The following is a 27,721-nucleotide window of genomic DNA, read 5'->3' on the forward strand; positions in this document are numbered from 1 at the left end:
TTGTTATGTCGAAGCATGCTGTAAAGCCACTTTTTTATAGCCTATCTGTTATAAAATGTAATACGGCGATTGTGAAGAATCAGCATTCTGGTGTGGCAGCCCACCCAACCCCCTGACTTCCCCATTGGTGAAGCCTTCTAAAAAACGGAAGCAGGCGCTACCATTTTGAAACACGGCACTGCTTAGGTAAGTAAGATGGTAGATTTATGTACCTCTTTTATTCGATTTATTTACTAAAGATGAAAAATATAAGTAACGATTCGTAGAAATATTAGGTTTTATTCGTTGTCAGCGGAAGAACCAATGACACGAAACACGAAAGCGTATTGTCGTTCCATTGAAGACATTTTCGCTATCGCGCAATGTATCCGTTCCAGTGCGGAAAAATGCTGTGACTAACATTTCCAATGTAACATTGTTTTGTTATATGTCCACCATTCATCCGATACAGTTCGTATACTGTTTTTGTAGATTGGATTAATGATAACACAACAATGGCGTCGAAACCCCATTTCCAGCTACTTAGGCAAATCGTCTCACATTTTCGCCGCGAGGTTTGTTCAGTTTCGGTCACACCAACCAAAACCTAAGCATCCTCTCCAGTCCACATGGGTAATTTTAAAGAAAACATATGTCGTCTATCAACTGTTTTCTCAGTCTTAGCAGCGAATTGGAAAGTCATGTAAACCCGAACCACGTTTTTGATACATATCTTTAACGTCGATCGGGAGATTCCCAATGGCAGGGTTGCCAGGTGTAGCTAAAATTTGTAGCCCAGTGACCTCTGAAAACCCGCTCACAAGGCCTGAAAACTAGACCAAAATGTATTTCTGCTGCAAGGGACGAGTTGCAACATGTATCCCAAAACCCCTTTTCCATAACGTTATTGAGCGAATTAAGAAGGAATATCGACGTATTTTTTTACGACGTCGGCTAAGAAGCAAAATTCGGTTTTCCATCAAAATAATAAATATTGGCAGTTTAAGAATATGTCGCAAGAGAAAAAATTAATCACCCTTATTAAACTCTCCAGATAATTTTCCATAAATTGACGTTATTTAACTGGTTTTGACTGCTATGATTGAGCAATGTGTGGTATTTGCCCAATATACCACAACTAAAGGCTGTTCTTAGGACATAGCTTTTAGCTGTGGTATATTGGGCAAATACCACAAACCCCTGAGGTGCCTTATTCCTATTATAAACTGGTTACCAACTTAGTTAGAACAGTAAAAAGTATGTTTTTGTCATTCCCCTGACACACATCTGATATACCATGGCTTTCAACCAATCAGCCTTCAGGGCTCAAACCAGCCAGTTTATAATTGTAAATAAATCCAGTTTGCAGCATGTGCATAACTATAGATAAATCAGACAGGAGAGTTTGAGTGATGAAAGTTGGACAGAGGATCTGGAAATCTCTGCAAGAAACACTTGGATGAATGAATTAAAAAATAATGTTATGTTATTTTCTGTCAATTGTGCCGTTATTATGTGCCAGATGTTAAGACTTCAAAACGTTATAAATGGCCTATTTGCAAGATTTACTTGTTATTTCATAGGCTACTGACTAAAATCAGGGGTTATATTGCAATTCAACTTTGCCATGGTTTGCTGAGCTAGATGCAGGTAGCCTATAGCCCCTGATATGCCAAAATCTAATTTCAGGTAAAAATCCACAATGAAACTGACATTAAATGTGGAGAATGATACATTTACAATAGAGCTGTGACCATGATCACAATTGATAACTTCCAATTTAATTAACTAAACATGACCATTAAAAATGGCATAATAACACAACGCTACAACAACAAACGGAATTCTAGGCAATTTATTACATCTGGTTGCCAGCTCCAGGTAGGCTACACAAGTGGCACAAATTTATTTGCAATGACTCCAGTGATATCGTCATTTCAATATATATTTATTGTATTTTTATATATATACATTTTTATTTTTTCAAGTATTTTCTTAACCCTAGTTCTTGAACTGCATTGTTGGTTAAGGGCTTGTAAGTAAGCATTTCACGGTAAGGTCTACACCTGTTTTATTCGGAACATGTGACAAATACAATTTGATTTGAAATGGTAGGCTACAGTAGCCTGCAATGGCATATAAGTTAATAGCCTACTTGATGGCCAACAGATGCAAATGCAGCCAATCATTCTCCACAATTAATGGAATTTTCATTGTGGACTTTTTCCATAACACAAGCTACATAACCATTTCCACTCGCGCAGTCCTGCAGACCCTTGAACTGAGCATGCGTAAAACCCTTCGCTTGATACTGTTATCCATAAGAAAAGTCTACATCAGAATGCAGTTTACTTTAGGCCACCTCTGAGCGAATTTATCTAAAGAGCTCTGGTGCGCATTAGGTCGTTTTCCAATGCGTTGTATCAGTTCTAGCACGTTAATGTATTTTTTGGGGAAAAGGGATGTCTCCATAATGAGGATTCTAAATAGCCTACCTACAACTGGTCAAAAGTTATCACGACGTGCGCGCGTGCTACTATGTCGCGGTGACTCAGCTGCCTCTGCTGCAGCACTTCTCTTCAACCAGCGATCTCAACGCACACACACCCCTCCAGCCCTCCACCATTCCACCATTCATTCACATACACAGTAACAGTCTGCTTACTGCCTGATAGTCAGCAGCAGCAGGTCACAGTGAAATATATATATCTTTTTAGAAATGCCATAGCGGCCGCGGTGCAATTTAGAAGTAGACCAAAAACCCGCCACCCGCGACCAATACATTTTCCCCGCAAATTGTTTTATTTTTATTGCAACAATAATAACAACATTACACATCAATACAGGGACATTCATGGGAATAAAATGAAATAATAAAACACCAGGCGACCGTAAAAAAATTATTCTGGACATTTTAGATGTGACAAGGCATTGAGACATTAACAGACATCCAGAGACATGACTTCTAATCATTTTTTCCTACTTTAAGTTTCACAAGTTTGAGGGATTTGTAAAATTGTAACAGTTCAATTAAAAAAATACAAAATAAGGAATTTTCCCACCCTATTTACATTTTATGAATATAATATTTGGCCAAGAGAATAATAATGTTAATAAAATAGTTATAAGTAGAATTACAAGGATAAGCATAATTCCATTTAACGTCATCAAAGGTAATTTTGGAGATTTTATACACAGCCGTTCATGAATTTCAATCCATAGTTTACTAGAATGGCGGCATGAAACAAATACATGTTCTAAAGATTCTGAATCAGAGGAGCAAAAAACACAAGGTGTTTTGTCAAAATGTAACATTTTGTGCAATAAATAATTAACAGGGTAGATGGGAGAAAATATTTAAAATTAGTTTCTTTAAATGTTGGGATAACTGGACAATTAAGGTAAAAGGTTATGGCTTTTGACCATAGCAGGGGTTGGTCACTTCCATAGCAATATATTGAATTATAATCACAAAAAATTACTTAATTAACTGCAAATCGTATCCACTTATCATTGAATTTTTTATCCAAAAGGTTAAAGTCCTTAATTTGTAAACTTGGAAAAGTGGAAACAACCTCATAATGTAACAGTGTTCTTAATACGTCCAAAATAAAGGAAGTGGAATTGCTTTGCAAACCTTAATATATTCTCTCTGAGTAATATTAACCTGAAATTTCCTAATGAACTCATCAAACGGCAGAAACTCCCCAATGTTGTCTAACAAATCACATACAAACTTAATACCCTTGTCAACCAAAGGCCTTTGAAAATGGATTTCCTATTCATTTTAATAGCGCTATTATTCAAATCACTGTTTTATTGGGGGGAAATTGTGCTTGAATATTCTTTTCCCCCCCCAAAATTTGCCCGATGTAACTTAGACAATTTCACAGGTAATTTTGGAGGGTCAAAATCACATTTATTTTGGAATTCAAGTTAGAGTGTATTAAACAGACTGTTAGGGATATGATACCACATAGAGGTAGGATTAGACAGACATCATTTCAACTGTTTAATTTAGGAAAAGGGCAGTATCATCTGCAAATTGACTGAAATGTATCTTAACCAAAAATACGGAAGTTTACAGACACTTAGGTTGGAGTCATTAAAACTCGTTTTTCAACCACTCCACAAATTTCTTGTTAACAAACTATAGTTTTGGCAAGTCGTTTAGGACATCTACTTTGTGCATGACACAAGTAATTTTTCCAACAATTGTTTACAGACAGATTATTTCACTTATAATTCACTGTATCACAATTCCAGTGGGTCCGAAGTTACACTAAGTTGACTGCCTTTAAACAGCTTGGTAAATTCCAGAAAATTATGTCATGGCTTTAGACGCTTCTGCTAGGCTAATTGACATCATTTGAGTCAATTGGAGGTGGACCTGTGGATGTATTTCAAGGCCTACCTTCAAACTCAGTGCCTATTTTGCTTGACATTATGGGAAAATCAAAAGAAATCAGCCAAGACCTCAGAAAGAAATTGTAGACCTCCACAAGTCTGGTTCACCCTTGGGAGCAATTTCCAAATGCCTGAAGGTACCACATTCATCTGTACAAACAATAGTACGCATGTATAAACACCATGGGACCACGCAGCCATCATACTGCTCAGGAAGGAGACGTGTTCTGTCTCCTAGAGATGAACATACTTTGGTGCGAAAAGTGCAAATGAATCCCAGAACAACAGCAAAGGACCTTGTGAAGATGCTGGAGGAAACAGGTACAAAAGTATCCATATCCACAGTAAAACGGGTCCTATATCAACATAACCTGAAAGGCCACTCAGCAAAGAAGAAGCCACTGCTCCTAAACCGCCATAAAAAAGACAGACTACGGTTTGCAATTGCACATGGGGACAAAGATCATACTTTTTGTAGAAATATCCTCTGGTCTGACAGAACTGTTTGGCCATAATGACCATCGTTATGTTTGGAGGAAAAAGGGGGTGGCTTGCAAGCCGAAGAACACCATCCCAACCGTGAAGCACGGGGGTGGCAGCATCATGTTGTGGGGGTGCTTTGCTGCAGGAGGGACTGGTGCACTTCACAAAATAGATGGCATCATGAGGGAGGAAAAGTATGTGGATATATTGAAGCAACATCTCAAGACATCAGTCAGGAAGTTAAAGCTTGGTCGCAAATGGGTCTTCCAAATGGACAATGACCCCAAGCATACTTCCAAAGTTGAGGCAAAATGGCTTAAGGACAACAAAGTCAAGGTATTGGAGTGGCCATCACTTTGCCCTGACCTCAATCCCATAGAAAATTTGTGGGCAGAACGGAAAAAGCGTGTGCGAGCAAGGAGGCATATAAACCTGACTCAGTTACACCAGCTCTGTCAGGAGGAATGGGCCAAAATTCACCCAACTTATTGTGGGAACCTTGTGGAAGGCTACCCGAAACATTTTACCCAAGTTAAACAATTTAAAGGCAATGCTACCAAATATAATTGAGTGTATGTAAACTTCTGACACACTGGGAATGTGATGAAAGAAATCAAAGCTGAAATAAATCATTCTACTATTATTCTGACATTTCACATTCTTAAAATAAAGTGGTGATCCTAACTGACCTAAGACAGTGAATTTTTACTAGGATTAAATGTCAGGAATTGTGAACCTGAGTTTAAATGTATTTGGCTAAGCTGTATGTAAACTTCTGACTTCAACTGTATATCATCAAGGTTTTTTTTCAGCCTATTGGCATAGACATGCGCTAGTAACTTATAGTCAGTTACCAACAACGTGAGAGAGTCCTTCTTTGGTTTGGGCATTAGAACTATTTGTCCCTGTCTCAAAGAAGGAGGTAAGATAGCATTGTCAATATCCTCTTTGTAGACCGAAAGCAATAACTGTCTAATATCAGGCCAAACATCTCGATAGAATTCAGCTGTCAGGACAATTCGGTCCAGGAGATTTACCTGTAGGAATTAGTTTAATGGCTTGGTCTAACTCAGTAATATCTAAATCGGAATCACAGAGTTGCTTAAACCTTTCTTCTATAGGGTTAACAGAGTTATTAACAGAATCAAAAAAGGAAATCCAAGTCGCCTTCCGAAAGATGAGATTAATACAGTGTACTGTCGAAAGAGTGTATTTCCTTATTAATCACTTCAAGATCATCAGATATAGTGTCGTTTTCATAAATGGATGAAATTATTTTCCTAGTTTGCCTACTTTTCTCCAAATTAAAGAAATAAGATGTGTTTTTTCCACCTTTCTCAATCCATTTGGCCTTTGAACGGATGAAGGCACCCTGTGCTATATCGTTGTATATGTTGTCCAGTTCATCGTTTTCAAAGTAGCCCAATTTACCGGAATTCATTCGTGAACATGGCAACACTGCCAATGGTTCAAGCATTTGTTGTTGTTGTTGCTTTGTCTCGTGCTGCGTCATTAGAAAAAAAATACCGTTTCCCTCTCCAGTGATGCCTCAACTGAAGTCGGTTTAGTGATGTAAATATAAGCTTTTCGTTGGACGGTGAATACCATGTGTATATACGACTGATACAACTTCGAAAATTGATCTGATCTCAGCGGAAAGGCTGCTATGTATAGCATTGTCAGTATTCTATACATGTGCTTGGCACAGAAAAGTACATTTTTGTGCTTTTCGATTTACTGCTAGCATAGCAACTGGCCCTAAACTGTTGTGACAAACCTGCAGGGTAGCCTAGTGCTTCTTGACCTGTAAGAAGGAAGGTCAGAGGTCAACATGTTGCATGATAATAGAATAGGCTAGTAAGGCTACATAACCAAGTTTCTATGGTGTTCCATATAATTACATATTAGAACTATATGGTGTCTTCAATGTTGTTATTCTGCATGGTGGTCAATTGTCAAATATTTTCTTGACACATACATCCTTTTCTCCTGTGGTCTCGTCATTCATTTTGTCAGCTCTTGCTTTCTCCCTTATAGGTGTCTCTTGGACTGTTTGGTTTTTGGTGTTTCCAGCATCGTGGACAAGTGCAAGTTCAGAATGTTTTGTCTTTTACAGTATGTTCACTTGTCTCTCTCTCTCTCCCTTGTTTTCCCCTGTCTGCCTGTATGTATCTGTCTGTGTCTGCCCGTATCTGTGCATGTCCCACCACAGCTCCACTATGGACAAGAGCAACACGGTGAAGCTCTTTGTGGGCAACCTGGCTCTAGACACCACCCAGGAGGAGCTTTCTGCCATCTTTGAGGCGTACGGCCAGGTGGTCAGCTGCAGCGTTCTCCGACAGTTCGCCTTCGTACACCTACAGGTAGGCTGTAGATATCCCATAGGGAGGACTAAGGTCTAAGTCCCAATTCTCTTCAGTTCTTCTAAAGTGTACACTTGCACACTCTTCGTCATGGATTTCACAATGATCTAAATGCCTTCCAGCCAATGTTTACACCAACCGATCCTATTCTTTTAAATCCCCGACGGCGAGTGCACTACAGAACTGTGTGTTTGTCAATTTTAAATGGTGATTGTTTTTGTGTGTACGTAGGCTACATTGAGTTGATATGGTACAAAATGTATTTCCTCATTGAGTTTTCCTCACGTTAAAGTTTCCTAATCTAAATGAATGTCTTATTATTTTGACATTTACTTTGTTTACTAATCAAATCTACTCCCAGGGTGAGGGTGCTGCGGAGCGGGCCATCAGGGAGCTGAACGGCAGGGAGTTCCGGGGGAGGAACCTGGTGGTAGAGGAGTCCCGGGGCAGACCTCTCCACTCCACCAAGGTGTTTGTGGGGAACCTGTCGGGCATGTGCACCACCGAGGACCTCCAGGAGCTCTTCCAGACCTTTGGTAAAGTGCTGGAGTGCGACAAAGTCAAAGGTGAGCCACGCCCCTCCTCATTGAGGGGTACTCCACGAGAAGGGAGTACCCCTACGAGGGTGTCTCAGGGGGATTTGGGATATGCAATGAACACATTTCCACTTCACACATGTATGTAATACACACTTGTACATGTGTTAAATAGGACAAATATAAGCACACACCAAATAGTAACGTTATTATAATGGTACTCATGAGGGTGAAGGGAGAGATTGCTCAGTATGGCGAAGGGTGAAGTTGACCCTAGATGTTGATCTTGGGTCAGTTTGCATTTCCCCCACTACTAGGGCTGCAGCTAGCCTAGTAGTCAGAGCGTTGGGCCAGTAACCGAAAGGTCGCTGGTTCGTATATACTCAAGCCGACAAGGTGAAGAGTCTGTGTCCTTGAGCAAGGCACTTAACACTAATTTGTCTGACCCTGTAAAACAACACATTTCACTCCACCAATCTGGTGAATGTGACAATAAAACATATATGTGTGTTTTAATGGTTAGGATTGGGGGAAGGGAAACTGATCCTAGATCTGTACCTAGAGGAAATCTCACTGCGGAGCTTACAGTACACTATGGCGTACCAGTGCTTGAAGTAGGCCGGCCGGTGTCGTCCAGTATGGAGTACAGACACCTAATTCTCTACCGCTGAAGTACTGCACCTCTTATAGAACAGGCTATTGGCTTTAATATATGACGGGTACCAGCACCCAAAATGAGTACCGTCACCTATTTCATTGCACTGCATACCGGTGATGGCTAGTTGAAAGTGTAAAGATCCAAGGTATTCTAAGTTGTTTGGGGCTTTTTCATTGTGCAACTTGACAATCAGGTAAGGTTTGTGTGTAGTTGTATAGAGCAGTAAGAAACGTGTGTGTATAGAGCGGTAAGGTGTGTGTGTGTGGCATGCCCGGTGTGGTTCTAACTGGTGTCCCTGTGCTCAATGACAGCCAGGCTCTCCTCTTCTGCAGGCTACGCCTTCGTGCACATGGAGAACAAGGAGGAGGCTCTTCAGGCCATCGAGGCCCTCCACGGCACCTCCTTCAAGGGACGCCCGCTCTCCGTGGAGCTCTCCAAGGTGCTGTAGCACGATGCACTGACATGGAATAGAATCCCTTGACTGGCACTCCCCCCACCCCCCCATTCAAGTCAATTGGCCTTGTTAATGGAGGACCGGTGACCATTTTGAGTGTACCCATGAGGGTGCAGCCAAATTGCTGTGGTCTGAGGGGTGATGCCTGTTCTAGTGATTCTATTTTTGTGTACTACATTACCCATACTGCCCTATCTTGTATATCCTCGTATATCCACTATGATGTTGAAGGCGTTCCTGAAGGTTTAGCATGGTCTACAACTGCAGTGGTTCTCAAACCTCTCCTCGCAGACCCCCAGCCATTACATGTATTTTAATTATTCCACAGCTAGGACACCTGATTCAACTTGTCAACTAATCATCAAGCCCTTGACTAGGTGAATCAGGTGAGTTAGTTTAGGACTACAACAAAATTGCGAAATGTCTGGGGGTCCCCGAGGTGAGGTTTGAGAACCCCTACAGTACCTATAATGCTCTGAGTTGTAGGCTAGATCCGGTTGTCTCTTACTAAAGACAGTTCCGGAAGCTCGCTAACAAATGGTGTCCGTCTCTGTGTCCATGCAGGTGCAGCCCTCCAAGCAGACCCCGACGGGGAAGATCCCCTGTGTGAGCTGTGGGAAGCAGGGCCACTACGCCGGGGAGTGCCCTGTAGGGAAGTCCTCTCTGGAACAGTACCAGAGCCAGGCAGCTGTGCTAGCTGCAGCCGCCGCCGCCGCAGCCGGCCTGCCCCTCCAGGTCCAGCAAAGCGTCCACAACTCTGTCTACAACACCTCGACCTTTGACCCCACCTACGCGGCGTTGACGGGTCTCACCACCGGCACGCGAGCGGAAGGCAACCCCGTCAACCAGGCGGTGTATGGTGCCCTGGCAACGCAGGTCTACGGCGCTAACGTGGCCAATCAGCTCTATGGGGTCCAGGCAGCCAATCAGGCGGCAGCGTTGACGCAGGCGGGCGCCACGCAGGTGTATGCCAGCTCCATGAACCCCAGCCACGCCGCTCTCTACGGTCAGCTCAGTCAGATTGCCGCCAGCCCCGCTGCAGCGTCCGCTGCTGCCGCCTACTCCACACCAGTTTACGCGCATGCCATGGCTAACCACCACCACCCGGGGGCCATCTACCTGGCAGCACCTGGCGTAGAGATGCCTGCGGCCGCCGCGGCAGTCAACCAGGCCTACGCCATGGCGCCGGCGCTCTATGGGGGTGCCCAGCATGCCTACGGCCACTTGGGGATGGGTGCCGCCATGAGCGCGTCGGCAGATCCTTCGGCGGCCATCTTTGAAGCAGCGAGGGTGCAGCACTACTTCGCCCAGGGACAGCAGGTTCTGGCTGAGCAGCAGAACGCGGCGGCAGTGGCGGCGGCACAAGCGGCAAAGTCTGGAGAGAGGGACCGGAGTCCACTGAGGCGCTCTGCGGGGTCCCTGCTGCCCGATCCTGTCATGAAGCCCTTCATGTACCAGAGAGCCCCCAAGCAGCGCCGGCCGCTGCTCCCCACCCCCGCCGGGCGAGCTGCAGAGGAAGCAGCGGAGGCTGCAGAGGACCCCATGGCTAGGTACTACCACTTCCTTCTCTTCTTATCCAACCCTCTGACCCTTCACGATTTAGTTAACTTTACACCTAATTACCAGTCGAGAAAGTCCACTAAGTCGAATTTTGACTTAGTCTCCCATTGACATCATCAGTGCTGGACTTAAGTAGAAGTTAGTATTCGCCCCAATGCTTTTAGGAGCCCTTAACCTTGATCTCTTTATTGAAGCCTCTTCTACCCTCCCCAATGCACTACATCCTTTCTCACTACATTACCCTGTCTCACTACAAACCTTCCTCAGTGTTCAGACTTCAGGAGTGGTAGTGAACATACTTATAGGAACTGAATTGCTCAGTACATTTTCCTTCATTTCCATCAAAGACTTGCTTGACCCCTTGTACATTTTCTGAAAACCTGTTTGTGTGAAAAGACTACAATTCCCTACTGGTAGATGATCTAAATGCTCTATCTGTCCCCCTCCCTTTCTCCCTCCCTTCCTCCCTCCGTGTGGATCTTAGAGAGCAGTGCCAACAGTACGCTGAATGCTACCACCAACAGTACCAGCAGCTCCAGCAGTTACAGTAATTAGGAGAATCCTAATTTCCAGTCAAAACTTCTTTAAGTCAAGAAAGTCCACTTTAAGTCGAATTTCGACTTAGTCTTCCATTTACATCAGTGCAAGGCTAAGTGAAACTTTGACTTCAGTGGAAGTTAGGGTTCGCCCCAATGGTTTTAGGAGCACTTAACCCGTATTGAATCCTCTCTGACCCTCCCCAATGCACTACACCCTCTCCTCCTTTTCACTACGTGACCCTCGGTCTGATGTTCAGACTTCAGGAGTGGTAGTGGACATACTTCCTGGAACTGAATTGCTCAAGACATTATCTTTCAATGCCATCAGAGACTCTTAACCCCATGTACATTTCCTGAAAGCCTGTTCGTTGTGTGCAAAGACTACAATTCCCCAGTAGAGGATCTAAAAACGCTCTTTCTGAAAGGCTGTTTGTGTAAAAAGATTACAGTTTCCTACTAGTCCAGTCCTTGGTGTTAAAAGACTACAATTCCTTACTGGTAGATGATCTAAATCACTCTATCTTTCCCCCTCCCTCTGTGTGTATCTTAGAGAGCAGTACCAACAGTATGCTGAGTACTACCACCAGCAGCACCAACAGCACCAGCAGCTCCAGCAGTTACAGTACGCTACCTACCCTACCTACCACCCCCTGAATGGCTCTCTGTACCCCCACTCAAATGTTTGTGTGTAAAAGACTGTAATATACAATCCCTAGTAGATAATCCAAAACCCTCTTGTCTGTCTGTTTCCCTACCCTCTTTTCTCTCGCTCTTAACTTCTCACTCGATTTCTCCTTCTCCCTCCCACTTCCCTCTTTCTCATTCCCTCTCTCCCCCAGGTACTATGCGGAGTACTACCAGCAGTACCAGCAGTATCAGCAACTCCAGCAGTACCAGCAACTCCAACAGTACCAGCAACTCCAACAGCTCCAGTACGCCTACCCGCCTCCCAACCACCACGCCATAGCTGCCATCCCTGCCCACGCCATGGCGGGCCACGCCCACCACCACGGCCAACCGGCCCACGTCACGGCGCTGGACGCCGCCCTCAGGCCAGTGGTGCCCGCCTCCGCCGTGGCCGCCGCCATGGTGGCAGCGCCCAGAGTGTATGAGCCGCCGCTGCCGCCGCCACCGAACCGCAAGGAGGCCGTCCTCCGCCGAGCCCCCGAACTCTCCCTTCACACGCCTGAGCCCCCCTTCAGATAGTCACCTCCCTCGTACCCCTCTGTTTCCCCCCGCCTATCACTGTATACCACCCTCGTACCCCTCCTCACTCTCAGCGGCTGTGTGTGTCTGTGTATATCTGTGTGTGTGGGTATATTTGTGTGTACTGTGGCGGTGGGGATTTGTGTGTGAGTGTGTTTGGAGTTTAGGAGTTGTCCCTTGACTACAGTAAGAACCCAACCCCAACTTGGTCCTGGTACCACACTAACAGTGCAGTTAAAGAAGGGAAGACATTCTGTCATCTTACCACCACACAATGTTTAGCTATTGACTCTCAATGGTAGACAGGTGCCAGTAGCAGACAGTCAATTCCTTCAACATAGAGATGAGGTCAAAAATATCACAACCGATTCTTGTACTGTCTGCGCTGTGGTGTGTTGCGTAGCTCCAGGGTTGGAGGGGTCTGTGTGTCTTGTACCAGTCGGGACTGTGGTGCGTGTGCGTGTGTGTGTGTGTGTGGGAGAGTGATGTTGGCTTTCTGTTGTTACGATGTAATGCACACAGTCCCACGCGTGCTGCCGTGTTCCCTCATCAGCTCTCCCCTGGGAGATTGGAGGAACATAGGCACACTGTACTATATGAAACTACCCCCTACCTCTCCTACCCCCTCCCTCCTTCCCTCACACCGCTGTAACCACAGCACTGAAAGACACTGCTGCATTTCTGACCTTATTTACTCTGTCTATACCTTAGCCTGGGTAAACCAAATTAAATGCCGGGATCACCACTGAAACAATAGAGGGTTTAACATTCAGTCTATCTATACCTACCTCTGACAATGAGAGCACGGAGATTAGCTGGTTAGAATATGAATGGTCTGCCTTCTGTCCATACAGTTTATCAGTCAGTCAGTTGCAGGGTTGGGGTCCATTTCAATTAAATTCAGTGAATTTAAAATGGAATTGACCCCATCCCTGGTCAATAGTTTGGAGAAGAATGACACGTTTTAGGGACAAAGTTTTCTATGTACTGTACTACTAGAGTCTTACTGCATCAGTGCATTTTGAGAGGCCTTTTAAAGTAGGAATTATTTTAGTTTCGTTTTTTTGTAATGTAAGTTGTTGTCGGGTTGATGAAGATTACATTCTAACCCCTCAGATCAAGTATGAATTATTTTATGGATTTATAATTAAGTTCACTTTTTAGACTTGCTAGAGAATTTCAATGAGGTTAAAGGAAAACTCCACCCAAAACCTATATTTTGGTGTTTGTTTCATTAATCCATTGTTGACATAGTCCCAAAATGTTTTTGTCAAGTTTTCAACGATATGTAACTTTCAAAATACAGATCATCCCTGTATGATCCATTTTGCATCATATGATGCAGCGTTTTGAAAGTTACATATCTTGAAAACTTGATTGCTGACAAGTAAAACATTTTGGGACTATGTCAACAATGGACTAATGAAACAAACACCAAAATATTGTTTTTGGTGTGAATTTTCCTTTAACATTGTGCCTAAGCGTTGTCTGAACTGCATATAGTGGAGGGAAGATCTCCTTTTTGAAGTGCTTTTGTTCTTACACGTCAGTCTTTTTAATCTGCGATGGAGGGAAAAGGGTTCGGATAATGTGACGTGATGATTTTTTTGTGGTGCGGTAAAGTTCACACCGATGATATGACGATGAGAGATGGAGCAGTATCTTTCAGTCGCCCTGTTCCGACGTATCCTTGCACCCCGCTGTAAGACGACTCACTACCCCCGTACCCCGCTGTGTCCTTCCTCTTCTCCCTGTGATTTTAGTGATGTAGTATTTTATCTTGCATATAATCTCTCTGTCTCTCACACACACACACAGTTTCATCTGTGGGATCTCGACGATCAGGAAAAAAAACACCCTTTCTTGTTATGCTTGTTGCTTGCCTTGTTTCTGACCGTGTTTTTAGAACTATTTAAAATATTTCTTTTTTTTTAACAAAAAGAAAAAAGGCATGCTTTTTAATATGTATACTACACATACCCACCATTTAAAAATAAAGAATGTTTCTGACTACTGTGAGGAAAAGAAAAAACTGCGTTTCGGATGTATTTCCCCGTTCTTGTTTTTACGTTTTTTTTCGTCTTTCTTACTCCTTCCTTGTTGTAATGACCAGACCCATATGACTGGGGACCAGGGTGGCAGAGAAAAGGAGGAGTAGCGTCTGTGTGTGCGCCCCCCCTAGTCTGCCTCGTGGATGGGGTAAGTCTGGTCTGGGGTCAGCGCTCCTCTCTCCAGCCTCACCCAAACTCTAGGCCTATAGCACAGTCAGACAGACCCTGGGTGCGTGCCAATAAAATGTATTTTCTCCTCAACTGTACACTTGTTCACTTCCCTTTACTGTTGCGAGAGGAAATGCCTGAAATGAGGTTGTTTTTATTCTGCCAACTCATAGGCCAGGTGTATTCCCTACGAGGTCCGGATCCTGCTGGTGTTCTGTTCTACCTGATCATTAATTGCACCCACCTGGTGTCCCAGGTCTAAATCAGGCTTTGACGTTCAGAGTTGAGTTTGAGGGTTCTAGGCCATGCCTCTGCTAATCCTATGTTTTTAAGATATGTGGGAAGTTGTGAACAAGTGTACACTTCAGGAGGAAAGAGATAACTGGGACATAACCCCTCGCTGGTACATCAACAAGGCATCTACTGTGTTACCATGCTGTTACCATGCGCTCATGTCTGAAAACCGCTTCCGTTACCTCTGATCTTTTTGAGTTCCACTTTGTGCCAAACTAGTGTCGATTTCATGCCATTTTAATTGCAGATTCAATGTTGAGTAGAGTGGAGCGCATTACTTGCTTGCAGATGACTCCTTGTTTTAACAATGGATGGACAAACACACACATCAGAGACCTGGGGAGAGGCACACAGATAGAATGACTGTGGGCGGGGTGCTATGTGTCTGCTCCTACCCAACAACCTCACCACCAACACCATGTGTCTGCTCCTACCCAACAACCTCACCACCAACACCATGTGTCTGTCTCTGCTGTGTTAGATGTGCATGTCACTCTGCTCTCTGTCCAAAGCCCCATACATACTGACCTACTATTCCAACTGAAATAGGTACCGGCCGCCCAGACACCACCCAGCAGGTGTGAGGTGAGAGGGGGAAGACAATAAACGTCGCGCAGGCAAATGGGAAGTGGGAACTCAATCTTCTCCACCAAGGTAATGAAACAGCACTGTCCCCCTCTCTGACTGTGCCTTGACCGAAACACCCCTCCCCCCCTCCTCGTCCGCCATCACCACCCCCCCTCCGTAGCTCCCCCTCTCACCTGCGTTGATATTGCCCGGGGGGCTTCTTTTGGGGGTCACTGCTCACGCTGTGATGTCTTCTACCAGACTTCCAGTGACTTGTCCTGTCTCTCACCATGCAGCACCTACAGTGACTGGGCTGTCAGTCTCTCTGTCGTGCTGATGTGTGTCTGAGAGAGACTATGTGTGTGTGACTGACTACATGTTTGAGAGCCAGAGACTGTGTAGGTGAAAGAGTGAGTGAGTGTGTCACTGACTCTACGTGTCTGAGAGAGTGTGTGTGTGTGTGTGTGTGTGTGTGTGTGTGTGTGTGTGTGTGTGTGTGTGTGTGTGTGTAATGTCGTTGGTGTTTTGAGGCTTGGTACATGTGGATCCCCCGCCCCCGCTAGTGACTCCTACACCGCCGTATTCGCCGCCCCTCCCCCCAACCCATCCCCCTCTGCGCCTGTCCGCCGTACACAGCTTGCTGCCGCCGCCGCCTGCCGCCATCTTGGATCTAGGCTGGGCTCTGTGGATCAGCAGCTCCCGACTGGCCACACCCACCCCTGGCTATGGCTGTAACCATAGAGACCTATTGAATGACAATGGACACCGTGTATGGTGGCCTAGTGGGGTCACACGGCTGGACAGAGTATAAACTCATCAGAGACTTTGTAGGGCGAGAGTTTTTTTGCTTTGCTAAAACTGTGATGCTGGGTTTGCCATGGCTGTGTATGGGAGTTTAATCACTATTCACCACCTCCTTGCAGTTGAATGACTCAAGTCAAACTTATCTAATTAAATCCGATAACCTGACCTTGCTCTGGAGGATAACATTTGGAATAGGTTTTTTAACAGCGAGTTCCCTATGGCCCTCTCGCCCTATCAAAAACGTCCTATAAGACAGACCGGCCCAGTAAGGGACCAACTACCTGCAGATTCACTGTAATCTCAGGACTCCTATAGGACTTCTTTGGTATGGGGACTATCTCTCTCCTCGAGGTAGCTGCTGTCCCTACACCAACCTGCTGTATCTGCGGGTTGCAATGTGTATATCTGAATCTCCTCCTTCTGTTGAGATGATTGAATACACACACCCACTCATCTGAGTTGTCCGACATGTGGTCTGAACAGCTGAGTAGTGCGTTGCCGGTGGGGGGCAGAGACGAGACGGGGAGAGGGTTTGTTCTCCACCTCTGTCTTATGAATGAAGGAAAGGATAGATGGATGGAAGGAAATGATAGATGGATGGAATGAAGGTGAGTTGGTAATGTAGGGATCTCCAGCTCTGATCCATCCCTGTTCCCTAACTCTTCTATCCTGACCATGGGGGGCCCTACACGAAAGTCATAAACACTGGTTCTGCACAAAATAAACTGAGTAGTCTACCACTGCACTAGGTGGTTTTTGATGCGTTTTGGCCAATATCCCTCTTTAAAAAACTTTAATGTTATGCCTGTGTTCGTTTCCCAAAAGAACTTGAAAGCCCATTTTAATACATTTGATATGAGGGTAATCGATACAAATCTCCCCTTAAGGTTCACAAAAATAGAACTGATTCTTCAATCTCCATGATCAGGATGTGATGCTCTTTCCCACACAGTCCCCTCTCACTCTGACCTGGATGTGTGGAGTCTGACTCTCTGGTGTTTGAGTAAATGTAGCCAGCCATGAAGTTCTCCTGGTCTTCTCCCTATTGGCTCACACTGACTGACAACCTCATGGCTGCTCCCTCTCTCTTCACAGCACAGGACAGGGAAGCCATCAATGCTGCCTTACACATAGAAGCTCAACTCCGATGCTCACCCCGTTCCCTGAAGTGTGCACTTGTTCACTCCCTCTTAAGGATGTGAGGGGGGGGAGCATTCGATTGTTGTAGACAAAGTATACCATGTCTCCAATACCAATCCCATGGTTTTAAATCCTCACGGAGTGAATGAGTGCACATTTGAAAGCGAGGGGACAGAATTGGAATTGGGCCACAGTTTTGCGCCCTGGGTCGACACCAAGTCTACTGTCGGTCACACTTAATAACGTTGTTGCCCCAATGCTACCTAGTCACATCAAATATTACATTCTCACAAGCAAGAACTTACTTGTAACTACGCTGTAACTAAGTTGACTTTATTGAGAATCTGGGCCCAGTCAAGTGTAGTTACAGTGTAATGGTGTGTGATTACATTTGGTTAGGGAAGAAGCTATATATAGACTTACTACAGTATAAAGGCAGCTTGATGTAGTGCTAGCTCTTATTGTTATCTAATACCTATGATCTTACTCTGGGGGATTTAATTTCTCTTGGTGTTGGAGGAGACATTTTTAGGGAGAAAGAGCATCTTTGTACACCAAACTGGATTGTTGTGGTGATGTTTTGCAATGGATCGATGTTGAGTCATTTGTTACTTTAAGCACATTTATAGGAAAAACTTAAACAAAGAATCAGCATGCTTGACGGAGATGAAGGGGGACATTTCCTCGGTGTGAAATTGTTCACATCTGTTAAAAGAAAACCCTAAAACTCATTATAATCTGGCAGTGTGATTTTAATTTGACATTTTTTCTTCAATGTGCATTATAAGAAAGTGCATAAACTAGTTTACTATACTAAGCAAGGCATGAACAGTGGCCTTTTTATAACGCACATTGCTGAATAAGTGTCCAATTAAATCACACTGCCAGATGATGAGTTTTAAAGAATTTTGCACCATGAAAATGTTGCCCAAAATGTATTATGACTAATGAATAACCCAATTGACTATAATGTATACTTCCTTTCTCCTTGCATTGCTTATGTCTTGAGGCACTGTACCGTCTGCATGGCATTCCCAAATAAATGAGTATTGAAATAAACGTCATGTTTTATTCTCTCTTTAATCACAATAAGGCTAATTTTAAAAGCGTTTAGCAAAAAACTTGTAGCCACTTTTTTAATAAGCAGTTATATGTGCCATTTAATTATATTTTTGTTATAAAATATTTGAGATATATGTTATACTGTAGGCCTAAATTACTTTGTTTGAATGTATTATGCTGTTTAGCCTTCTGACATTCATATGGAATGTATACATGGAAAATACATAGCACGGCTGGGGGTCCCCGAGGACCGGTTTGAAAATGGATGGAATAAGCCTATCCCAGTCGATTCGCTCGATTGAAAATGATATCTTTCTACATCTTAAGATACACTGTATGTGTATGATTTATAATGACACATCTGTATCTTCAGCACAAGATGTAGCTGTACAGACATTTAAGTTATCTGAGGTCTGTATTTATTATTGGAGTCGGTGTGAGGGGTATAGAGCCTGAGAGACAGCGAAAGTCTAAACGGAATCCTTGGGATGTCCCAACTCAGAAGTCAGTTCACTGCAGTTCAAATTTAAAATGATAAAAGGGCCATTTCACAATTGTTCAACTTCATATTCATCATTTAGAGCACCACCCCAACATCAACGTAATGTGAAAATGGCCCATTTCTATGTTTTGTATTAAAAAAGATAGAGGAAGATTTTAAGTCATCGGTATGCATCGTGATTTTAAACAATTATGAGTAGGCAGTAATTACTAATTGCCTCCTGATTGTCCACTAATTGGTTGATGACATTGGAAATACTTTTCTATCTTTTTTACTACAAAACATAGAAATGCAACATTTTCACATACACATACGAAGTGGTAGGGCACCCAAGCTCACAGAACGGGACTGCTGAGTGCTGAAGCGCGTAGCGTGTAAAAATGGTCTGTCCTCGGTTGCAACACTCACCGAGTTCCAAACTGCCTCTGGAAGCAACGTCAGCACAAGAACTGTTCGTCGGGACCTTCTTGAAAGGGGTTTCCATGGCCGAGCAGCCGCACACAAGCCTAAGATCACCATGCGCAATGTCAAGCACCAGCTGGAGTGGTGTAAAGCTCACCCCTGTTGGACTCTGGAGCAGTGGAAACGTGTTCTCTGGAGTGATGAATCACGCTTCACCATCTGGCAGTTTCATGGACAAATCTGTGTTTTTGGTTGGATGCCAGGTGAACGCTACCTGCCCAAATGCATAGTGCCAACTGTAAAGTTTGGTGGAGGATGAATAATGGTCTGGTGCTATTTTTCATGTTTCGGGCTAGGCCCCTTAGTTCCAGTGAAGGGAAATGTTAACACTACACTCAACATACAATGACATTCTAGACAATTCTGTGCTTCCAACTTTGTGGCAACAGTTTGGGGAAGGCCCTTTCCTGTTTCAGCATGACAATGCCCCAGTGCACAAAGCGAGGTCCATACAGAAATGGTTTGTTGAGATCGGTTTGGAAGAACTTGACTGGCCTGCACAGAGCCCTGACCTCAACCCAATCGAACACCTTTGGGATGAATTAGAACGCAGACTGCGAGCCAGGCCAAATCACCCAACATCAATGCCCGACCTCACTAATGCTCTTGTGGCTGAATGGAAGCAAGTTCCTGCAGCAATGTTCCAATATCTAGTGGAAAGCCTTCCCAGAAGAGTAGAGGCTGTTATAGCAGCAAAGGGGGGACAAACTCCATATTAATGCCCATGATTTTAGAATTAGATTTTCAAGGAACAGGTGTCCACATACTTCTGATCATGTAGTGTATGTTGATGTTGGGGTGGTGCTGGAGATGATGAATATGAGGTTGAAAAGTGGTGTTATTGCCCTTTAAGGTTAGGGTAAGGGTAGAGGTTACGCTTAGGGTGTAGGGGACAGATGTACCAAGGATCCCGGATAGTGCTGCCCACCAGAGGCAACAGGTGCACTCCACAAGCTTTTGCTTATAAATTATCTCAGTAAGCGGTGCGATTGACGTCTCCATCCCGCTCAGTCCTCCCTGCCCCAGGATAGGTCAACTCCCCAACCACAACCCCGCCCATTGCACCTTTTTAGGGTGAATCCGATACCTGTGCGCCCGGTGTCTCACTTTTTGGGGTGCGATCACGTGTGCTACTTTCGGAAAGAAGCACCCGCCAAGCATAGCTTCTGGTAGTGGGAGCTGCACCTCCGCCGCAGTCTGTACTCTGCCTCCGCCTCTCTTCTTTCTCCTGACCAGCACACCTGACAGACAGCGAGTCTTCAAGCCCAAGGAGGGTTCTTTCTCGTTTCTTTTCTACATAATCAGAGGGGGGTACTAGAAACCCCAACAAGGCGTGATGATGGCTGTCGAAACCCAAGCGCAATACAGCACCTCTTATATGATGAACGAGGAACACCAGTACATGACGCCAGAGGATGAGTGGGACAGGGACCTACTGCTGGACCCCGCCTGGGAGAAACAGCAGCGAAAGGTAGGCCACGTTTGGGATCGGGCGGTGGGTGAGTGAAGTCACTGTGGCGGTTGAGTGTTGGCTGGAGCGGCCGTTGTGCGTTACGGGCGCTTGTGTGTTTGGCTTGAGTCCAGCCCACTCGTTGCGCGTGTTTTATGAGTTCAACAAGTACCCACGGGCAGAACCAAATGGATGTCACGTAGGCTACTAAAGCCCTTTAAAAGTGATTAAAGTTGTCAAATGAAACAGCATAAGCGACCGAGAGAAAGAGTGGGTGGTTGCGTCTTGGCTGCTGAGCTAAGGATTTGGCGCACGGACCTGCCCCCTCAGTTCTGGAAGCTATGAGCAGAGCGGTTAGATATTTCTTGTCTTTCACTTATTTACCTGCCAGAGGCACTTATATATATCCACCCCCCACATATTTAAGCTAACCAATGCAACAAATAGGGACTTTTACGCACGACATTTCCAACAGGTCACCATGCACTATAGGCACAACTTGACCAATTACAGAAATCCTAAGCTATGTTTCTGCCTACCAGTCAATAGTTATGCCTACACAATAAAAGCAGGCCTATGCACATAGAGAAATACGTTGATATATTAGAAACGGAATGCTAGTTACTCTATCTCTCAAAACTACAAGTTGTCACTCGGAGGGAGAGTGTCCATTATTATTTTGTGCTTGAGGAAGTGTCTTGTAGCCTAGAGTAGAGAGTTGTGAAGGGACCTGGGCCCACCCGTTGTCTTAGGATCAGTTGGCCTTGCCCTACTCGCCGAAGGGGTTGACAGGTGCGTTTAATGAGCTCTAGCTGTCAAACCTAAAAGTCAAATGGGCTGATGTGACAGTTAGCGATGACGTCTGCCTCGCCTGCATGTGCTCTATGATCTGGCCTAAACTTGGATGGGGACAACCATACTACAATAGGGAATTCATTGAGCATATGACCAAACTTCTACTGGCCATACATGACCGTTCGTCAGCTAAGCGGTCATAGGTTTACATTTCTATATTTGGGCACCCATAACTTTGGCCTGTGGTTAGGCCTATGTATACTTAATTACCATTAATTTACCAGAACAAAAAAATCGCTGTGTATATGCATACAAGCATTCATTAGGAAATGTATGGAGACATATGAGGTCTTGTGTCCATAGAAGTCAGTCATTCTATATTCTATTTCTTAGTTTGAGTCTATGGAACTCCCTTGTCTCACTATGATGGGACAGTTTCCTTCACACAGTGACTGTACAGGAGCTCACAGGGCCTTAAGGGTGAGAGACGTCAACAGATGGCCACTCAGGAGGAGAGGAGGAATGGAGGAGTGGAGGAATGGAGGAGAGGAGAGACAGGGCTCATATAGAAGTACACCAACGGTTCGTTTCAGACCCACGAATAAACATGTCCTAAAAATACTCCTGAACACTTTCTGTTCCTCCCCCATCTCTCGCTCTCTTTTCTACTCCCTTCTCCCTCTCCCCTTCTTTCTATCTCTCTCCCTCTTCTATCTCCTGGCCAGTTCCCTCTCCAACAGTCTTTCTCACACCTTCTCTGTTTCTCAACAAGTTGTTGTTTAGCTGTTTATCTTCATAGAGCGTAAGTCGATATGTGCCTGTCAGCCGCACACACACAGACACACTCACCCCGCTTACCCCCCCCCCCCCCCCCCCACCCCCCCACACACTTTAAGGAACAGCTCAAGAAGCTGATATCATAAATATAGAAAGCTGCATCATTCCGTGGTGAAATGGATCTGAAAGAGGCTCTGGGCACCTGTTCTAACCCCATGCTCCAGATTTCAGTGGAAAAACCCTTGGCTGCAGGCAGGCTCAGTAATAAAGTGTTTGTCAACACACTGTGACTCTGTTGAATATGATACGGTTTCAGAAATGGACGACACACTCATTTTAGTTTATTGCCACTGCCAGTGACTTGTACATTTTGACTTTGGGTGTATATTTATCTATATAACCTTCATGTATAGGGTTGGATTTTGATATTTCACTTGGTCCTAAGTGGTGAAGTAGTGCGATTGACCAAGGTTCGAACCAGTGCCGCAAGACTGTGTTAGCCCGTTGAGCTAAAGCCTAGGTAATAGCCTAACACGAAGCGCTAACACAAGTCTTCAGGTCTCAAGGCAAGGTTTTTTGTCACTAAGTTTACAAGCCACTAGTGTCATTAGCATGTTACAGTGGTGTGATATATTGTATCTGAGCGGTGGCCGCCTAAGCATTTCAGAATGAAAGGATGATGGATGAGAGGAAGGTGTAAACGATTCCTTTTCACACACCCTGTCCTGTCTCTGGCCTTACCTCTGTCACAGCCATTCTTTTCTGCAAATAGAGAGCTATTTTACATGATTTGATCCAATACTTTTATGTGAAAGTGCCGTAAGCCTAAGAAGGCATAGTGTATTGTACGTTTCTACTGTATTTAAAGTTCTGTGTAACTGATGCAATTAAAAAAGGTTACTATAACGTTATTAAGCATCTTATTTAACCTTCATTTAACTAGGCAAGTCAGTTAAGAACAAATTGTTATTTACAATGACAGCCTACTCGTCCAAACCCTCCCCTAACCCGGACGTTGCTGGGCCAATTGTGCGCCGCCCTATAGGACTCCCGATCACGGCAGGTTGGGACACAGCCTGGGAACAAACCAGGGTCTATAGTGACACCTCCAGCACTGCAATGCAGTGCCTTAGACCACTGCGCCACTCGGGAGGCACTCAAGCCCCAAGACAAAACATAAAATAGACACAGTTTACAGACTATATTATATAACGCAACACTTTAGGTTTAAGTTGAAACACATATTAGCCTGATAAACACTTCTTTAAGAACTTACTCCCTAACGAAACAAAAATGAACTTAAATTTACACCACAGAGTGTTAAGTTGGCCAAGGACGGTCCTCATCACCACAGTGATGACAGGATGTGGACTATTCACAGTCTCACACTCAGAAACAACAGACGTCAACTTAATATGATCAGGGAAGCCATTCCCCTGTGGATGGTAAGCTTACACCTTCTTCTTCTAAGAAACCCAGAATGTGAGGCTGAGGCTGCTGCCGTTATATGTAATAGGTTATATATAGGTTAGCATAGTGTTAGGATGAGCTACTGAGATGCCAAGCAGTTATTCAGCTAGCTAGCCAGTTAGTAGCTGAAAACCCAGAGTATGCAATTAGGGCTCTATAAAATCTGCGCTCAATTAAATGTTAACTACAAAGTAGCTTATGTGTACCTGGCAGAATGATATCATGATTATTTGCATCAATCCAGTGGCCGTTTGTTTTGCAAACTCTGCAATCATATGAGCGTTACAGAAACATCGCTAACCAAACAACACTCTCTTGCTGGTGGGCAACTACATCCCAAAAAATGTAATAAAAACATTTATCCCAGACCTCAAAAGTGGTCTCCTGATGCAGTTTAAGCATTGTTGTGGACTGAGAACATCCAATTGAGTTGTTTTTCTTTTTTTAAAGTGTGATTTTGAGAGTGAAAACCTGAAAAAACTGGGGGAAACGGAAAGCTGAAAAAACTGAGGGAAATGGAAAGCTGGAAACACAAACGGAGAAAAATAAATTGGGGAAAAACTAAATGGAATCAGGCTAAAAATAAAACTGATTTGATAGGGGCCTATGTAATGTGAACCACTCCACATTGGACTTATTCTCTTAGGAAGAGAATCACTCTCATAGGCTGTGTCCCAAATGGCACCCTTTTCCCTATATAGTGCACTACTTTTGATCAGATTCAGATTCAGAGCCCTATGGGCCTGTAGTGCACTAGTGCTCAAGGGCTTGGCGTGGACGCTTGAGAGCTTATCTTTGAGTAGTAGATATTGATCCATCAAGAAAACGATCACTGGTTGTTGTTGTTGTGGATACTCTCTTTCTGTAAGGCCTGTAAGCTGCTCAGGGAGCCCAAGGAAGTAGGCTTTGATGGTGTGTGTGTGTCTGTGTGTCTGTGCGTCTGTGTGTGTGTTGGTCGAGAAATAGATGTACATTTAAATCAAATCAAATTTTATTTGTCAGGTGTAGGTGTAGACAGGTGTAGACTAACAGTGAAATGTTTACTTACAGGTCCTTTTCCAACAATGCAGTTAAAGATAAGTTAAAGATAACAATTGAAATATTGGCAAAGTGAATAACGAATAATAATAATGAGTAAAAATAACATGGCTATATACAGGGAGTAGAAAATAACATGGCTATATACAGGGAGTAGAAAATAACATGGCTATATACAGGGAGTAGAAAATAACATGGCTATATACAGGGAGTAGAAAATAACATGGCTATATACAGGGAGTACCAGTACCGAGTCGATGTGCAGGGATACAAGGTAATTGAGGTAACTACAGTGCCTTCAGAAAGTATTCAAACCCCTTGACTTTCTCCACATGTTGTTGTGTTACAGCCTGAATTTAAAATGGATTAAATTGACATTTTGTGTCACTGGCCTACAAACAATACCCCATAATGTAAAGTGAAATTATGTTTTTAGAAATGTTTACTAAGTCATTACAAATGAAAAGCTGACATTTCTTGACTCAATAAGTATTCAACCCCTTTGTTATGGCAAGCCTAAATAAGTTCAGGAGTAAAAATAAGCAGACATTTAACATCCCTTTGAACATGGTGAAGTTATTAATTACACTTTGGATGGTGTACCAATACAACCAGTCACTACAAAAATACAGGCGTCCTTCCTAACTCAGTTGCCGGAGAGGAAGGAAACTGCTCAGGGATTTCAGCATGAGGTCAATGGTGACATTAAAACACTTACAGAGTTTAATGGCTGTGATAGGAGAAAACTGAGGATGGCTCAACAACATTATAGTTACTCTGCAATACTAACATAAATGACAGAGTGAAAAGAAGGAAGCCTGTACAGATAAAACATATTCCAAAACATGCATCCTATTTGCACAAGGCACTAAATTAAAACTGCAAAAAAATGTGGCAAAGAAATGAACTTTATGTCCTGAATACAAAGCGTTATGTTAGGGCAAATCCAATACAACACATCACTGAGTACCACTCTTCATATTTTCAAGCATGGTGGTGGCTGCCTGATGTTATGGGTATGCTTGTCATCGACAGGGACTAGGGAGTTTTTTTGGGATAAAAAGAAACAGAATAGAGCTAAGCACAGGAAAAATCCTAGAGGAAAACCTGGTTCAGTCTGCTTTCCAACAGATACTCGGAGATAAATTCACCTTTCAGCAGGATAATAACCTAAAACACTGGAGTTGCTTACCAAGACAACATTGAAAGTCCTGAGTGGCCAAGTTACAGTTTTGATGTAAATCACAGCAAGACTTGGAAATTACTGTTTAGCAATGATCACCAACCAACTTGACAGAGCTTGAAGAATTAAAAAAAGAATGTGCAAATATTGTACAATCCAGGCGTGCAAAGCTCTTAGAGACTTATATAAAGGCTCACAGCTGTATATATAAAGGCTCACAGCTGTATATATAAAGGCTCACAGCTGTATATATAAAGGCTCACAGCTGTATATATAAAGGCTCACAGCTGTATATATAAAGGCTCACAGCTGTATATATAAAGGCTCACAGCTGTATATATAAAGGCTCACAGCTGTATATATAAAGGCTCACAGCTGTATATATAAAGGCTCACAGCTGTATATATAAAGGCTCACAGCTCTATATATAAAGGCTCACAGCTCTATATATAAAGGCTCACAGCTGTATATATAAAGGCTCAGAGCTGTATATATAAAGGCTCACAGCTGTATATATAAAGGCTCACAGCTGTATATATAAAGGCTCACAGCTGTATATATAAAGGCTTACAGCTCTATATATAAAGGCTCACAGCTGTATATATAAAGACTCACAGCTGTATATATAAAGGTACACAGCTGTATATATAAAGGCTCACAGCTGTATATATAAAGGTACACAGCTGTATATATAAAGGCACAAGGCTGTGCCTTAAACTCAGCAAAATAAGAAATGTCCTCTCACTGTCAACTGTGTTTATTTTCAGCAAACTTAACTTGTAAATATGTGTATGAACATAACAACATTCAACAACTGAGACATAAACTTAACAAGTTTCACAGACATGTGACTAACATAAATGGAATAATGTGTCCCTGAACAAAGTGGGGGTCAAAATCAAAAGTAACGGTCAGGATCTGGTGTGGCCACCAGCTGCATTAAGTACTGCAGTGCATCTCCTCCTTAATGGACTGCATCAGATTTGGCAGTTCTTGCTGTGAGATGTTACCCCACTCTTCCACCAAGGCACCTGCAAATTCTGGGGGGAATGGCCCTAGCCCTCACCCTCCGATCCAACAGGTCCCAGACATGCTCAATGGGATTGAGATCCGGGCTCTTCGCTGGCCAGGGCAGAACACTGACATTCCTGTCTTGCAGGAAATCACACACAGAACGAGCAGTATGGCTGGTGGCATTGTCATGCTGGAGGGTCATGTAGGAAGGGTACCACGTGAGGGAGGAGGATGTCTTCCCTGTAACGCACAGCGTTGAGATTGCCTGCAATGACAACAAGCTCAGTCCGATGATGCTGTGACACACCGCCCCAGACCATGACAGACCCTCCACCTCCAAATTGATCCCGCTCCAGAGTACAGGCCTCGGTGTAAAGCTCATTCCTTCGACGATAAACGCGAATCCGACCATCACCCCTGGTGAGACAAAACCGCGACTCGTCAGTGAAGAACACTTTTTGCCAGTCCTGTCTGGTCCAGCGACGGTGGGTTTGTGCACAAAGGCGACATTGTTGCCGGTGATGTCTGGTGAGGACCTGCCTTACAACAGTCCTACAAGCTCTCAGTCCAGCCTCTCTCAGCCTATTGCGGACAGTCTGAGCACTGATGGAGGGATTGTGCGTTCCTGGTGTAACTCGGGCAGTTGTTGTTGCCATCCTGTACCTGTCCCGCAGGTGTGATGTTCGGATGTACCGATCCTGTGCAGGTGTTGTTACACGTGGTCTGCCATTGTGAGGACGTTCAGCTGTCTGTCCTGTC

The 27,721-nt window shown here is 44.0% G+C and overlaps 2 protein-coding genes across 6 annotated transcripts in view; both read left to right on the forward strand.

The window, feature by feature from the left end:
* Window positions 1-63: 63 nt before the first annotated feature.
* On the forward strand, window positions 64-15,374 carry LOC139561373 (RNA-binding protein 4-like). 5 transcript variants are annotated; one of them, XR_011672117.1, is made up of 10 exons: window positions 64-186; window positions 7,082-7,232; window positions 7,594-7,798; window positions 8,738-8,865; window positions 9,445-10,430; window positions 10,925-10,987; window positions 11,530-11,601; window positions 11,819-12,085; window positions 14,299-14,384; window positions 15,248-15,374. XR_011672117.1 is itself a non-coding variant. In XM_071378412.1 (9 exons), the coding sequence occupies exons 2-9, from the start codon at window positions 7,089-7,091 to the stop codon at window positions 14,306-14,308; spliced, it is 1,875 nt and encodes a 624-aa protein (XP_071234513.1). In that variant the 5' UTR covers window positions 64-186; window positions 7,082-7,088; the 3' UTR covers window positions 14,309-14,402. The 5 variants fall into 5 exon arrangements, 4 of the variants coding, with proteins under 4 accessions (XP_071234513.1, XP_071234510.1, XP_071234511.1 ...); XM_071378412.1 differs by lacking the exon at window positions 15,248-15,374 and having other exon boundaries at window positions 14,299-14,402; XM_071378409.1 differs by lacking the exons at window positions 14,299-14,384; window positions 15,248-15,374 and having other exon boundaries at window positions 11,819-12,326.
* A 5,036-nt stretch (window positions 15,375-20,410) lies between these two features.
* LOC139561372 (alpha-actinin-3-like) overlaps window positions 20,411-27,721 on the forward strand; it is a 56,702-nt gene continuing 49,391 nt past the window's right edge. The window contains exon 1 of the mRNA XM_071378408.1: window positions 20,411-20,706. Within this exon, the coding sequence (XP_071234509.1) occupies window positions 20,572-20,706 (135 nt within the window). The 5' untranslated portion in view covers window positions 20,411-20,571. The remainder of the gene's footprint in view (window positions 20,707-27,721) is intronic.

This window comes from Salvelinus alpinus, chromosome 31 (assembly GCF_045679555.1).
Source record: "Salvelinus alpinus chromosome 31, SLU_Salpinus.1, whole genome shotgun sequence".
NCBI lineage: Eukaryota > Metazoa > Chordata > Actinopteri > Salmoniformes > Salmonidae > Salvelinus > Salvelinus alpinus.

Excerpts from the sequence above, each read along its gene's own strand:
- LOC139561373 (XM_071378409.1), top strand. The coding sequence starts at position 7,089 with ATGGACAAGAGCAACACGGTGAAGCTCTTTGTGGGCAACCTGGCTCTA. Across the intron at positions 7,233-7,593 it reads TCGCCTTCGTACACCTACAG|GGTGAGGGTGCTGCGGAGCG; the intron begins GTAGGCTGTAGA and ends ATCTACTCCCAG. Across the intron at positions 10,988-11,529 it reads CAGCAGCTCCAGCAGTTACA|AGAGCAGTACCAACAGTATG; the intron begins GTAATTAGGAGA and ends TGTGTATCTTAG.